Source organism: Hydractinia symbiolongicarpus, chromosome 14 (assembly GCF_029227915.1).
Source record: "Hydractinia symbiolongicarpus strain clone_291-10 chromosome 14, HSymV2.1, whole genome shotgun sequence".
Classification (NCBI taxonomy): Eukaryota; Metazoa; Cnidaria; class Hydrozoa; order Anthoathecata; family Hydractiniidae; genus Hydractinia; species Hydractinia symbiolongicarpus.
The window spans coordinates 6,785,392-6,802,051 of record NC_079888.1 but is presented as its reverse complement, the minus strand read 5'-3'; the positions used below and the strand labels follow the sequence as shown (position 1 = coordinate 6,802,051).

At 34.6% G+C, this 16,660-nt stretch overlaps 1 protein-coding gene across 1 annotated transcript; it reads right to left on the bottom strand.

Annotated features, from left to right (window-relative positions):
• Positions 1 to 7,649: 7,649 nt before the first annotated feature.
• LOC130625828 (matrix metalloproteinase-24-like) lies at positions 7,650 to 11,437 on the bottom strand. The gene is made up of 8 exons (XM_057440943.1): positions 11,265 to 11,437; positions 10,986 to 11,091; positions 10,343 to 10,461; positions 9,830 to 10,166; positions 9,402 to 9,524; positions 8,973 to 9,276; positions 8,329 to 8,661; positions 7,650 to 7,876 (listed from the first exon to the last, which is right to left on the bottom strand). Exons 1-8 carry the CDS (start codon positions 11,346 to 11,348, stop codon positions 7,732 to 7,734), a joined length of 1,551 nt encoding a protein of 516 aa, XP_057296926.1. The 5' UTR covers positions 11,349 to 11,437; the 3' UTR covers positions 7,650 to 7,731.
• Between the last annotated feature and the right edge of the window lie 5,223 nt (positions 11,438 to 16,660).

Below are 16,660 nucleotides of genomic sequence, written 5' to 3'. Positions count from 1 at the left end.
CAAAGTGATTGATGGAAGACATACAAAGTGATTGATAGAAGACATACAAAGTGATTTATGGAAGACATACAAAGTGATTTATGGAAGACATACAAAGTGATTGATGGAAGACATACAAAGTGATTGATGGAAGAAATGCAAAGTGATTGATGGAAGACATACAAAGTGATTGATGGAAGACATACAAAGTGATTGATAGAAGACATACAAAGTGATTTATGGAAGACATACAAAGTGATTTATGGAAGACATACAAAGTGATTGATGGAAGACATGCAAAGTGATTGATGGAAGACATACAAAGTGATTTATGGAAGACATACAAAGTGATTGATGGAAGAAATGCAAAGTGATTGATGGAAGACATACTAAGTGATTTATGGAAGACATACAAAGTGATTTATGGAAGACATACAAAGTAATTTATGGAAGACGTACAAAGTGATTGATGGAAGACATGCAAAGTGATTGATGGAAGACATGCAAAGTGATTGATGGAAGACATGCAAAGTGATTGATGGAAGACATGCAAAGTGATTGATAGAAGACATACAAATTGATTGATTTAAGACATACAAAGTGATTGATGGAAGACATACAAGATTATTGATGGAAGACAAATAAGAAATGATGGACATAAAAAAGTGTTAGCAGTTATGTGTATGAATGTGTTTCTGTTTATCGCAACCAAAGCTTATGGTAAAAGTATAAGAAAGTAATACAACCCTATAGCTGAAAAGTAATCACTATGAAATAAATAAATTAATGCGAAAATACAATTACATATTTTATACATACTTTGCAAAAGGGTAGAGCGTTCGCTTCAAGTGTTAAAGGTCTTGGGTTTAAACTCCGGCCGAGTCATGCCTAAGACTTTTTAAGTGTGTGAATTCATCCTTTCTGCTTAGCGTTACCTTAGCGGTTTTTTAGTTCAGTGATAGCTTTCACAGCTCAAATGTGAGCCTTAAATGCACTAGAACTCCCGTCCTCAATACCACTACAGGTAGAAACTGAAGAGACTACCTGGGGGTAAATAATTTTATTTAAAATAGTAATAAATTATTGTTAAATTTCTTTGAAAAATTTTAAAACATTAAGCTTTAATGTCTTCTATAAGCTATGAAAAAACATTCAATGTAAAAAATACAAATCTGTGGTATTTTCGAAACACAAAAGAATTTTATTTTTTTCAATTGATTTTTAAATGTTATATGGATTTGAGATTAAAAAGTTGTTTAAAAGTATTACTTTTTTGATTATGTACTGCGCAAATGTCTTCCCATAGGAATTGTACTGTTATTTTTCCTTCAACAATTTTCTTAAAGTGTGATATTTACAATTACTAAAATAGGAAAGGCAAAACCACATTTTACTCTAGCAAGAAATCCCTCAGTTTTCACTAAAAAAACTGAAGATGTTAAAATCACATAAAGGAAAATTCGGCTCCTTAAAAAATATTTGAGCCTTCCAAAGATTCAAACTTTAACAGAAGTAGTTGTTGCCAATAAGTGATATTGAAGTTAAAGTAAAAGTTACTGAACTACAACTGAAGATGTCGCATATCGCGCAACTAAACCACAACAAAGATATCTCATAGCGCTCAACTAAACTACAACAAAGATGTATCATAACGCGCAAGTAAACCACAAAAAAGATATCTCATAACGCTCAACTAAACTACAGCTTAAGATGTATCATAACGCTCAACTAAACTACAACTGAGGATGTATCATAGCGCTCAACTAAACCACAACAAAGATGTATCATAACGCGCAACTAAACTACAACTGAAGATGCATCATAACGCTCAACTCAACTAAAACTGAAGATGTCGCATAACGCGCAACTAAACTACAGCTGAAGATTTATCATAACGCTCAACTAAACTACAACAAAGATGTATCATAACGCGCAACTAAACTACAACAAAGATGTATCATAACGCTCAACTAAACTACAACAAAGATATCTCAGAACGCTCAACTAAACTACAACAAAGATATCTCAGAACGCTCAACTAAACTACAACAAAGATGTATCATAACGCTCAACTAAACTACAACAAAGATGTATCATAACGCTCAACTAAACTACAACAAAGATGTCTCATAACGCGCAACTAAACTACAACTGAAGATGTATCATAATGCGCAACTAAACTATAACAAAGATGTCTCATAACGCGCAACTAAACTACAACTGAAGATGTATCATAACGCTCAACTAAACTACAACAAAGATATCTCAGAACGCTCAACTAAACTACAACAAAGATATCTCAGAACGCTCAACTAAACTACAACAAAGATGTATCATAACGCTCAACTAAACTACAACAAAGATATCTCAGAACGCTCAACTAAACTACAACAAAGATGTATCATAAAGCTCAACTAAACTACAACGAAGATGTATCATAACGCTCAACTAAACTACAACAAAGATGTCTCATAACGCGCAACTAAACTACAACTGAAGATGTATCATAATGCGCAACTAAACTACAACAAAGATGTCTCATAACGCGCAACTAAACTACAACTGAAGATGTTTCATAACGCTCAACTAAACTACAACAAAGATGTCGCGTAGCGCTAAAACTAGTTAAATATTAACATTCAAAATACTTATCCTTGACCTGTCCGAAGATTTCTTTTTTTCTTGGTCAGTCGTTTTAATTATTTTTAACAACCTTGTAAGTAAATATTGCACAGATAAAATAGATCTCAATGACAATCGCATCCTCATATGTTGCTTATATTAAACAAAATTTACACTTATTCCATGGAAAACAAAATCACACCATTTCTTCGCTATCATACCTATAACACGCTCCTATGCTTGAAACATTTAAACATTCACAAGTGATATAAAACCATACATTTAACTTTAAAAAAATTATTCACAACCTATTTTTTAGCATTGATAACAAATACTGGTTTGTTAAAAATCAAGCTTGCTCAGATTGTGGATCAATTAAAATCATTGTGATGAGATTAAAACAACAAAAGAATAATGATGGTAATTTATTAGAAATATAAATGAATATATACAATATTTTGTTGTGATTTTAATCAGAATGCGATCATAAACAAACAGCACTTTGTTTATTATCAGCACTTAAGGTTGAGCATTTTTTGACTCACAAAGAAACAGCTATTTAAAACGATACTTTCCAGAACTAATGAACGTGTTAAAATAACAAAACTCTAGCATACAGATGATATTTATCGCGCATTTTGTTAAGCCGACAAAACTCTGATGAATTATGGAGATAATTATTAAATGTTATTCATACGTTTGAAGCAGATAAACCTATGCGTAATATACTGGAGAAATACAATAAACTGTGGTCAAGAATTTAGCGCAACTGAAATAAAAACGATAAAAAACACGACAAAAAAGCAGCTAAAACGCATACCTAATAAAACCTTGATTCTGACCGCTCTTCTCAAATAGAATGAAACAGATATTTGTTTGTTTTTTCTTATTGGGAAAGTCGCACGCATGTATGTAAGGAATTTTTAAGTAAGTTAGCAAAAAATTGGATACAAACTTTCTGCATGCTATAGATAAAATAAGGTTCACAATTAAAGATAATTAACTCCTATATATACGGAGTTGTGGCACTCAAGGGCTAAAATATGCTGATATCAGCAGCAAAAAACTGAAAATCATAAGGCAGAACCACATTTTTTCAAAATTACCCAGGGTTCCTCGACGTTGTCCGTCATATTGGCCAGCGCTGAAACTGAAATGGAACTAAGAAAGCCTTAAGTAACTTTTTTTTCATTAGATATACAAGAATTTGAGGTAGCCCATAATGAGAAGTAAATAACAGAAACGCCTTTCTGATGTCTGATGATGAAAGATGGTCGCATCTGGATAATATTTATTTTGTGATTTTAAGCTAGCTAGTACCATGCCATGTACCATGTTATTAAACAATGACGCGATAAAGTACAAAAGCTAAGTATATTATTTTTATGTAGCTAGCTACACAAAAGATTTTTCAAGGCATTCTGTTATTTTAAATAAAGATAGATAGCTAGCTATTTGGACCTCCCATAACAGTGAGCAGTCAAGACTTAAGTATATAGCTAGATAGGTATGTAAGGCATTGCATGTTGGTTAAATATGTTGTCGCAACAAACAGAAACCTGTATTTCATAAATAAATTTCTGCAAATGTTCAGGTTTCTTTTATCGAACGGGAACCTATTTTTCATAAATAAATTTTAACCTAACGGTTTCTTTTATGAAATAACAAAATTTGGGAGAGTAGTAATAGCCAGAAGTAATATTCGCTTGGAGCGGGACGACCTAAAGTCTCTGTCCAGGTTAAGACTCAGTAAAGGGTAAACTGTGTCACATGGAGGACACTTAGTGTAATGTGTTACAAATCAAGTGGAGTGCTTATTGCATTAAAGATACAGTATATTTTTCATAAACCAACATTCACAGGACTTACGATGAAGCATATTGGTACTTCTGCAAAGCAAATACAGTTGAGCATTTTTCATTTTTCATAATAACTTCCTGTGGATATTCAAAAATTAATTGTGATTGGCACTAGGCTGAGCGATTAGTGCAAGTAAACGTGTTGCAGATCCAGGTGGACAAAAAAATAACTTTCTAATCACGGCATAAAATTTAGATTATGTATTTGGCACTGTGCTTTAGAAGCACATTCCTACTTTCTCTGAGCTGGATAAGGTATTTGGTCCTAAACCTGGAACACATTTTATCTGTTTGAATTATTTTTAATCCTGAGAATCACTTTGAATGTTTTCTGTACACATGGCTTGTCAAAATTGATATACTGTCAAAAACAGTTTATCGGCATCTCCAAAAATGGCTAAATTCAGGAACTCAGAAATTATGATAGTAGTAAAAAAAAATATTTGGGTTCATTTCATCAAACTGTTCTAAAAACATATAATACCAAGTTTCAAGTCATTATTTCAATTTTTACTGAAGTAATAGGACTTTTACTTAGTCTAGCTTTTCACACCGCTTACACCAAAATGGCTGCAGGGACTAATGGGTTTGAAATTAATTTATAATATTTTAATAACAACCTTTTTCGTGTTTTTATTTTCCTGCAAAAGTTGTTGCATAGCTTATGTATATGACATTAGGATAAGGATGAAAAAGTTACTGTGGGACATGGTTTTTAAACTTTAAAAATTTCCAGCGAGAAAAGCGAGAAATTTGAAAACTAAAAAATATGTGTAATATAATTTTAAAAACTTTGATGTAATTTTCCTTTTAAGTTTTGACTTTTAACCCAACCAAAAAGCTCAGCCTTGTCCTTTCATACTTAGTCTAGCTAGCCAGGGCCAAAAAGTTTAATATTCAAACTATTTTACTGAGTATTTAGTAATAAAGGCTAGGACAATCCTAAATCTAGCTATAGGGTAGCTAAGCTACCTGTAAGAACAATATCAAACAACGTCGAGGCGGTTCTCCTTTGTAAACAAACCCAGTGGTATTTTGTAATAAGTACCAAATTTTATGTGTGCATTTATTGCACTAATGATTGTAACCAAAGCGCCCTGTACGTAAATCCTAAAAAATTATGTCATTGGCTCACTCTTTACGACTGACACGTAACAAAGACGCCGTACTTTGCTATTTTCCGTAACCTACACCGAGATTTGGGTGTGATATATATCAGAATTAATTGTCTTTAAAGTAAGTTTTTTAGTCACGTATGCTTGTGGTGGAGTTTAATCTATCTGCGGTGGAGGGTGATGTGGCGTCTTACAATATCAGAATGGCGGGAAAATTGCAACAACGCAGAAAATGAAGTAGTTTTTTAAAAATCAAGAACTTTTAGCAATACTGTTACCACGGCTACAGATCAAACCATGACAGGTGAAAGAAATTATTACAATCCTAATGATAGCTACGTAATGTACACCTTCAAAAGATAGAATCCGCATTGACAACAACGAACTGGCTATCCTGTATAAATATTCTGAAACGAATAAGTAAAAAAAAGGAGCACAGAAAAGAAGCAGGTTGCAATCTGCCACTTTGTTTGAAGTGTACTTAATTTCTTGTTCTGTTATCAAGAAAGATTTACATATAATGAATGGAAAAAAAGTTTCGTTTGATCATAGAAGTGATAAAGACAGAATAACAGCGGGTGAGAATTAAAAGTAACCGACACGAGAAAACTAAGGACATTACCACAAAGTTGCGGGAAATTCTTTTATTCGGATATGGAAAGAATCGTGGGACAGTGCCAATTGTGGTAAGATTTTTTTTAAAATAGTGCTTAGGTCGTGTGAAATACATTTAATTTTTTTTGTATTTTTTGAATTATTTTTATGTGGTTTCAATATTCACGCTTTTTTATATAAGTTTTGACAACTTTTTAACGAAAACAAGAAAATGCGTCAAATAAACTGTTTAAGATAAATAAATCAATAAATTAGAGTGAAACGTAAACAAAAGTTTGTTTCGGTCGGTTCACAAGCGTGCAATAGCTAAATACACGCTTTTTGTTTTATAAGAATATCAAAATTTTAACTAGGCTGGCCATAATTTGTATTTCTCTATTGTTCTATGGACCTATTGTTTTTAACCCAAAATCCCAGCCTGATATTCTTACAAAGCATATTCTTATAAAATAAAAAGCGGGTATGTCTGGTACTCTAGTAAAATTCGGTTCCCAACTAACTTTGCAGGGCAAGAGATTCGAATTTTGACGTGATAAAGGGGATGGGGAGGGGCATTCAAAATAAAAAGTCATAACACTTCGGTTTCGTTGGTCGCAAAGATTTTCAAAATGCGATTAGAATCCGTATGGTATTCTCGGTGTACAATTGAAAATTCCAGGCAAACATTCCTTTTTTATTAGAATATACTCCTGGTGAATTTAAAGCCCCTATTTAATCTACGATAACTGCTCTGCTTAGCAGCGGGCGGTCCATCGTCATAGTGTTATGCTTAGTGTTGAAAAAACGATTTAAATTCATGAACTTTACACTGGAAGCTATCCTTGTCACCAGTGTTCATTTCCTAAAACTATTTCCATGGGGCAGATTATGAATTGATTTGAAGCTGCTCCACACATGGCGTCTGACAGAAATTTAGGTTGGATTTTTTAATGTTTCCATATTTATTATCTCCCTGATTTCACACCCATTTTCTCTGATACTTTTTTTGCATTTTCAAGCAAGCCTGCAACCTCGTCCCAGGGGCATCTTATATCTTTTCTACCGTCCTGGTTTTAGAAAAGAGACAACAGGCGCTGAAAGTGAGGTTGGCAAGCCTGGAATTTGTCTATTGACTCCAGTGTTACAAGATAAGTAACAATGTTATGTAAAAAAAAACTTTGTTTCAAAAACTTTAACGATTTTTTTTGGACTAGTGTTTTGAAAATATGTGGGAATTTCCTGTTTTTTTATGTTTTTATGTTTCCGTGGATTTTACAGATACCATGTTTGTTTTATCAAAGTTCAACTAATACGCAATACGGCTCTTTCTGTTTATTGGTCAAATTTTCCGCTAATTTTGTGAAATGAGTGAAACGTCTGCACATCTTTGCTGAGAACTCGCGCATTAGGGAGATTTGAGAACATCTCCACAATACCAATGTGGCACATAAACTTTTTTTTAAAAAATATAAAACAAAGATCGATGCAGGATATGTCTTAAAAAAACTATTTACAGAGTAAAAAATTAAATGTCAAATCCATGGGGACAACATGATATTCTACTAAGGTTCATCAGCTTTACCGTCCTCCACTCTTATTCCACCAACTGCAATGAAGCCAATACCACCACGTATCATTGAACGCCCACTGCAATTTAACCACTCTCTGCCAACATGTTCGGGATAACCGCGTTTCACACGAACGTTTCTGAACACAAATTAAGAATATAAAATAAAAAGAACTTGCTTATAATTATTATTGCAAATGTAACGTCATTTGCTAGTTAAAAAGGTATATTACAGAATGCGTCGAGCATATGAGAGATCAAAGTTGCGACCAAGTGAAATACTGTATTAAGTACTTGACCAATATCGTGTACGTTCTTAAAGCCTTGTTTACACTTCTGGGGTAACAATGGTAACGCCAGTATTAAGCTTAACGCTAACATGATAATGTAATGTATCCGTGTTAACAAAGTTTATCCTTCGATAACCTTTTTAACTCTTACTAAGCCGTCGACGTTAACATAACATTCAACTCTGACATCTTAACGCCGGTAACACTTTTAACCACATTAAGACTGTTAATCCAATAGTGTAAACGAGGCTTAAAAGATTATATTACCAATCAATAACAAAAGAACTATAATCATTTCTTACTTGTCATTGAATAAATAATAATGTTTTCCAGACACGAAGAAAGTATGTTTTCCATCTGACGAGCTGTACGCAGCATCGATTTTCTCTGGTAAACCTCTCCATGCTCGTGAAATCCTCTTCGGATATCCACTGTCCAATCGATTGTTCTTATTGTTATAGCGCCAATAGTATGGACCAGAAAAAAAATAAATTCTTTTATTTCGTTGCCATATCAACGCTGCATCGATTTTTTTAACCGAATTCGGAAAACGCAAGTTTAACGGCTCCTTATTGGTTCTTCTGTGTATACTATGCGGACCAGATATATAGCGAAACTTGTGGAACAAATAATAGCTGAAACGAAATTATAATTTTTTTATCTGAAGTTTTAACACAACTCATTTTTAGCACACTCTTTTCTGTGTGTTTTCAAAAAAATCTTCATGTTGTCGCCTTTTCAAAACATTTTTATAACGTCTGAATTAGTCAGGCAAGGATAGCACTGCTCTGACCCAACTTTCCCCCACATAAGATGCTTTACAGAAACTGTGAAAGACACTTACCTTTTTGCAATGTTTTTGCCTGGATAGTAACTTTTCATGCAATTTATAGGTGATAGCATTTGAACACAAGCTAGTAAAATACACATGCAATGATACACTTACCTTCTCTGTGAGAATACAATCGTGTACTCCTTGCTTCTTATTTTTATGTTGAATGCTGCATCAATAGCCTGCGGTATGTATGATTTAGGAAAATAATTTGATGTCGAGACCGGTCCATACTTTATACCTTTGTTATTAACAAAATACAACTTTTTATTTTTTGTTAGTGCTACCATGCTTTTAGCCCGTTTACTGTAGAAGATTGCCGTGACACCAGCTTGTGGACATTTCTTGTTGTTGGAAATTGGACGAATTGGGCGAGTTGGACGAGTTGGGCGGCGACTTGTCGGATTCTTTCTCTTTCCTAGAACAGATTGTTTTTTATGGTAAGTTTTAAACTTACAAGCTCCGTTATTACTCGCTAAGCAAGCACAGTGACTTATGCTGAGCTATGGTCACACTTCCTGAAAGTTAACAAACATAACGTACCGTATAATGCCTGAATTCCATGAACATCATCGTTATGCAGTTTAAAATTGGCTTTATACTTAGTGTACCAAGGATACATCACGGCCTCGCGAAGGTTGGAGTGTTCTAATCCAAGGGAATGACCTAGAAATATAAAACGTGTTGTTATTGGCTGGTTCCCCGTCTTTCGCTTCTAATGATACATTCTTTCGCTAACACGTTGCTTGTTTCATATAAACGTTGGGTACTTTTTTAAGCAAATGTAACGCATGCAGAAAAGATTATTGCGCCACCATCCTTAATGTAAATATGGAAGTGCGCATGATCTTTTGTTTTAGGCTGTTATCACTTGGTAACCAGAGGACTTGTATTGATAGATATATTTATAAAACTGAAACACTTTTCATGTAAATATTTTTAAAATAAATTAATAAATAAAAAAATTCTACCTAGCTCATGAGTAGCTACCCATAACAGATTTCTTCCACGCGAAGATTGATACGTGTAATTCTCATCATCATCAAAGTGGATGTCTCCACTTAAGCCTTGATTATTATGTGGATAAAACGCATGAGCCAGCGTACCACCTGGACCATCGAATGAATATGGATCACCATGGTGATACCGTGTAAATTTGACCCAAATATCGGGTTTACTACTGGCCGTTTCTTTAAAATTAATGTTTGTAGAACGACTCCAGTAGCCCATGGCTTTACTCATCACTCTCCGAATAATACTTCGACTCAAAGTTCGACCACGCCCTTCCAATCTCCATGTCAACAAACTCTAAAGATGGTAGCAAAGCTTGGTTAACTATAACAACTTTTAAAAAGAGGCAAAATGTGATGAATCTGGGAAAATCACGTTTAAATCTGAAAATCTATCCTCTCGGACGAGCAATGTAATGTTATTACGCTATGTTAAAACTAAAGTTTGTATTAAACATGGCGCATCATGCTTACCTTCCGCCATCTTGTCCCTTGATGCACATATCTTCTTGCGCGTGTTATCTTGATCTTTGGATCAGAATGGGCGCATCTTGGGATAGTCATTTGTTTTTGCGTAGCAGCGTCCAGTACTCCTGTATAACAGAATGATTGCAACATTACTATCGTCCTCTTTTGTATTCTACTTTTAGCTTGCAAAACAGTGTTTAAGGTCGGTTTACTTAATAAAGTCTAATAACTGTAAAGGTTGATTTTCACGAAGCGATTTCTGCGGCGAATAAGCTGCGAAATATCTTTTTGATTTTCACGTGAAAGAGAAAACATGTGGAGAATTTAAAATACAAAATGTGAATACTCTCCTTGGTATTAAAAACAAGACATTTATTTTGAATTCTTTTCAGTAATGCGCTTTTCTATGAATAAACACTGAAGATTGCTTTCTGATTGGTTGAAAGTTTACAGCAAAATATTTTGCGGCTAAAAAGTAGAAACTGTTTCTAATTTACGGCGAAGCAAAATCAAAACAAACACAACTGCGCATGCTCAGATACATTTCGCTGGGGAATTCGCCGTCCAATTTGCTTCGTAACCCCCCCCCCCCCTCCTTAACACAAGCATATGAAAGCAGACTATGGAGTAACCAAGAAAACATGTTTACCTGTTTGCTTTAAGTTAGCAAAATATTGCAATCTTTTGATACTAGCCTTTAACACTTCATCTCCAACAGAAAAAGTGTCGAGATAACCATACTTCAAAAGATACCTCTGATGAAAAAATAAATAAAAATAAGAATAACAACAACAACAACAAAAACGACAACGACAACGACAACAACAACAATAACGATGACGACGACGACATAACTACGGCGACGGGACGACAACAAAGAAGAAGACAACAAAAACAACAACAACAACAATAGATATAATATATAAACCTTTGCATTCTCGGTATCTGCACATTGACTGTTGTGTACGTAGCAGCTCATGATCATTAACAGCAGTGTTATTAGCAAGTTCATCGTGTTAGAAGGCTTGATATTTATAACTGATATAATCTATGTGTGTCTCTGTGTGTAAAGCAGACTGTTAAAAAGCTTTTTATAATCTGAGAAATCTGTTACTTTTTATAGTCAACATTAGTTGCTATGGCGATCACTTTCCACCAATCAGCTACGCTTGTCAACACACTTATTTTGTTTAAAAGCTATACGAAACTTCTTTGACGTTTTCCCTATTTTTTTAAGGCACCATAGATATTTACTTTAGAATTAGTTTCGTGATCTGTTTATACAAGCATCATCATCTTCGTAACAAGATAATCTTAAAAAAAATACTCCATTTTTCTAATGATGACTCATCAGAAATCTAGCGCACGACAATGACGTCATTATCACTATTTTTACTGTAACCAGTTTATAAACATAAAATAACCACATACAGACTTCATCCAGACCTTCTCAAGAGCTGAGTTGTTTTAAATGACGGTGTCATGAAAATTGATCATTCCATTTATTAAGTATATAGTTTGGAGAAAAACAAGTGTTAAGACATGTATATTTGTAACACTACCATGACGCGCCAAAAAAATAAAAAGTTGAAAGAACGTGGGTGTAAAAATAAGAGAGAAAAATATGGAAATTAAAATAACGAATAAATTTGCAAACTCCCATGCTCATTCAACTCCCATACTTATTCAATCGGAGAAGTGTATTGTTTGAAACAGTAAAGCAATTCACGGTTAGATTTCTTAAGCGAAAGGAGCAAGAGGAGGTGAATGATGGGGGATGCATATTATTAGCGTGTTTGCTTGCTGTTATGCGCAAGATTTAGACCCCTGCAGTCTGCAGTGATGGGAGGTTTATTAGTGGTGCGTGAGTTAATTGTCTATCTAATATATTCACTTATATCTATGAAAGAAACTACAATCCCGAACATAAATTATTGCAAGGACCCCGGAGTTTCAAAGCTTATAACCACAAGCAGTTGGAAAGCCGTCAATGTTCGCTCGTCAATGCTCACTCGCCAATGTTCACTCATCAATGTTCACTCATCAATGTTTACTCGTCAATGTTTACTCGTCAATGTTCACTCGCCAATGTTCACTCGTCAATGTTTACTCGTCAATGTTTAATCATCAATGTTTACTCGTCAATTTTCACTCGTCAATGTTTATTACTCGTCAATGTTTCTTACTTGTCAATGTTCACTCGTCAATGTTCACAGCGGACATACCAACGGACTTAGGACTTGGTTAGATCCATAATCTTAAAGTGTGCTATTTTGTGCTGACGTCAGGACAAATTAACTTGGTAATGCGGACAATGTAGTAAGTGCATTTCCGTTGGTTCCTCATCCCTTGCCAAAGTAACACGTTTGCAGCCTAATGCTGGCCAAGTGATGCCGTTTGGCCATGGAAATAATCAAAAAACATAATTTTCAAAAAATATCAGGTTCGGAATTGTAGATCACAGTGTATAAGAATCTTTTTCTATCGTATAAGTTTACCCCTGAAGGACAGCCTGTTTTTAAAACGGCCTCTTCTTCAGCCAACACATAATTAGCTTTATAAATTTTGAGGAACGATTGGTGGCTGAGGTCAAGACATAGAAGTTCCATAATTGGTACTGTTGGCTCATTTTGTCCTCTTTCTAAAACAGAGAGAGAAGTTTTCATGATAACAAAGTACTCAGAACTTATGTCGGTCCAACTGTGGGATTTTTTTGCCCTATTTTGTTACACTCACATTAGAAAATACAGAAACCACGTCATTAGAATTTAACATCAAGGTAGAGGTAGAAAAAATATTACACGAGATATGAAATGTTTTAAACGGAAAATCAATTGTCAACAATGTAAGGAAACGTGCATAAAATTTCATTGTATGCGCGTTCTGTTTTAAATTTTGATGCTTAGATAGATTTATTGGATTAAATTCTTCTTTCTTAACGTTCATAAAGAACAGAAGATGGACAATTCTAGGTATTCTCCAAGGACTTCTTAAGTATCGAAAGGGTGGGTTTTTCATTAAGGATGTATTTGCAACGTGTCCATTAATGCGACATATGTAGGGGAAACGTTGTTGCCTTTAGCTCATCTTTTCTTTAAAGTGGTTCCACCAAAAATCTTTATTTTACAAAGCCTTGTATCATAACGGAGTTGTCCTTGACCAAACTTAAGGAGAATGATACACTATGAGACACACCAAAGAGAATTGTTGTTGTCGAAATTCTCCTACTACTAAAAACATTGGTTAAGATAAACAACGAAAATCACTATTAGTAGGTATATGTTGGTTTGCCATGCCTATAGATGATTTCCAGCGTGACGTTATTTGTTTACTTTCCAGCGGTAAGCTCTTTGGCTCTGGGATTTGCAGGGTAGGAAAAAAGATGATTTAGTGGCGAAAGGTCTTTACCTATGTATTTATTTTCACGGTTACATCGTTTGGGGTTTTAAACTATTATCGAGTATAAAATAATGCCTTATGATTTATCTGTACAATGCCTTCGTGAGATAAAATGGACTAAAAATAACTTTGCTTCAACTAGCGCCCGATCTTTTCTTCTGTCAAGTAGATACCAGAGCCGAAAGAGCTTACCGCTGAAAATGTAAACAAAGAAATTCATCTATTTCCTTCAGATCATTCAGTACTACTGTATCATTAGACAAAATTAAGCTTATACTTTCTTGTTCCGTCTAAACACTATAAACGCTTTCTTTGACGTTTTTATTAAGGCGCGATAAATGTTTATTTTAAGAATGAAGGTCCGTCATCTGTGTACATAAGTAAAAATGTAAGATAATTTAAAAAATATGATTGGAAATTTGCGGATGACGAAAGGAAAATGTCCCCCGACGAAACGAATTAATTCCTGTTTCTTCATGACTCTCGCTTTCGCTGGCTCAAACATTGTCCAGAATGCCGTTCAAAATTTGTGATGAAAGCAGCAGGGGTGGTCCGCGAGGATGCTATGAGTGGTGCTGTAGTTGAATTTAATCCTTTTGCTTGAGGAAATGTTTAAAACCAAAAAAATTGTTGTTTTTACTACACTTCTTCTTAATCGCGTTAATTTAATACAACCGGAATGGGTGCGTTAATTTAATACAACCGCAATGGGTGCGTTGATTTAATACAACCGCAGTGGGTGCGTTAATTTAATACAACCGCAATGGGTGCGTTAATTTAATACAACCGCAATGGGTGCGTTAATTTAATACAACCGCAATGGGTGCGTTAATTTAATACAACCGCAATGGGTGCGTTAATTTAATACAACCGCTATGGGTGCGTAAATTTAAGTCCGCGGGAATTAAAATGCACCCAAGGTAAGGTGCCTCAAGTTTTAAGACACGAAGCCCGAGCCTGTATTTCACTAGCTGTAATAACACTTCGAGTAAGCCAGAGCATTTAGCATGTGAAGGATAGAAAAAAAGCGAATGCTAAATAAACCTCCTCAGTACTATTTATCGTCACAGATCATTTATTACAAATATCAACAGAACAAGTTAGTTACAATTCTTGTTGACATATTTACACCAAACGTTTACGTTTGGTACCTAATTTTTTAAAAAAGTTCTATTCCAAACATTCACTACTTATTGAGCGTTATTTCGCATTTTGATGTAAACTTCCTTGAATTTGTCAGCACCAGCCAACACACCAGCCCTGCAACACCACGAAGGATGTTGGCGCCAGCACCCCTCATCATCGACATTGCCCCTTCATTCTTTAAAATTTGCACAGTACAGTCAATGGATCCCTTGTACTTGACAGCTTGTCCAGAAGTCATCATACGTCTTCTGATTGTATCAATTGGGTAGGAGATTAAGCCAGCAGTCGCAGTAACACCTGCTTGAATTAAACAACAAAAAACTTATAAAGCTTGTGATACAAAAAATAACTGTTCAAATAAAAACATCAATAAATGTATGAAAACTATTCCATGTTTTAGGAAATTCTGCTAACATTTTTTATTTTTTTAGGGAATAAAATTATAAAGTACCCAATGTTGTTTATTTATCCTTAATTAAATGATTACGCAACACCATCTATATTATAATGCCCGTATACGTCTGTCTGTCTGTCTGTCACGCACAATGGTAGCTTAGCTGCGACGGGCGAACCCGTGGATTTTCCACGGGTTAACAACTAGTATAGAGAAATAGTCCGACTATCGCCTGTCGTATATATAGATATTTCACACACGTGATTTACACACCTGACTTACACACGTGACAGGCCCGGTGAGTTTTAACAATAAGTTTCAGAATCGTGATACATTGATTTCACAGTGTGGTTGTAAAAGTATTTTTTAAAACTCGCTTTTGAAGTATTTGTCGTTTTAAATGGGCAATTTAAAGGGTCATTCTGGATTTTTTGAATGGTTTTAGGAATTGAATTACAACTTGCAAATTGTAAAAATACAGAATGTTTTACCCGCCTCGTTTTACGCATCAAGTTTTCAAACATGTTTTCTTTTTTTTTTTTAATTCTGTGTTTGTTTATAAATGTTCCGCAAAGCTCTGTCCGTCTAGCTATGTCGTCAATAGGTATACATACAAAAATAAATTCGGGAACAATGTTTAGAATCTTTTTGTAAAAGATGTTTTTTGTTTGTTTACGCGACTCTGATTGCCAATAACAACATTGGTTGATTGTGTTGAGAAAAGATCTTACACCAAGCGGTAATGTTCAGCGGTAGATGTAAATAAAATCAATTACTCTTTTCACTGGTTGTGAAAAGAACCAATCACATACTGTGTTTGATTAACAAAAATATCGTGTGAATACGTAGCTAACTTAACGGCCATGCACCTACACAGGCCACACAGCCTACTCCCACACAGCCACACTGCGAATTTATCGCCTTGTATTTTTCACACCAATCAAACACCAATTTCTGACTTTTCTGTTTTCATCATTCTATTTGTGGCCGTTCTTCATTATTGCATGGTATAGTAACTATGAACAACTTCTGGTTCAGATCTACGGCTTTGCCGAATTGACCAAACTCAGTTTTTGTATTATCTTTGAACCAACTTGTCAGAGTTTTAGTTTTTAGTTGTGTTTTCTGCTTCCATCCCACTTCAGGGCTTACGAGTTGGTTTTGAAATTTGTAAAGGCCATTATAATTAGTCACTTTTCCCTCAAATTCATTTTTATCTATTTCAAAGATAAAATTAATTTTAAGACATTTACTCTTGACTTCCCACCAAAATTATGTATGCCTCACAACTTATTTAACATGAATACCTTTCTCTATATGCTGTATAGTCACTATTTTTTAGGATTGTCAAAAACGAGTACAAGCTTTTAGCTTGTAAAAGTTTA

Bases quoted from the DNA above. Each gene is read 5' to 3' on its own strand.
- LOC130625828 (XM_057440943.1), bottom strand. From the start codon at position 11,348: ATGAACTTGCTAATAACACTGCTGTTAATGATCATGAGCTGCTACGTA. The intron at 11,092-11,264 runs GTTTATATATTA...TTTTTTCATCAG, and splicing joins CAGATACCGAGAATGCAAAG to AGGTATCTTTTGAAGTATGG. The intron at 8,662-8,972 runs GTAAGTGTATCA...ATTTCGTTTCAG, and splicing joins ATTGTATTCTCACAGAGAAG to CTATTATTTGTTCCACAAGT.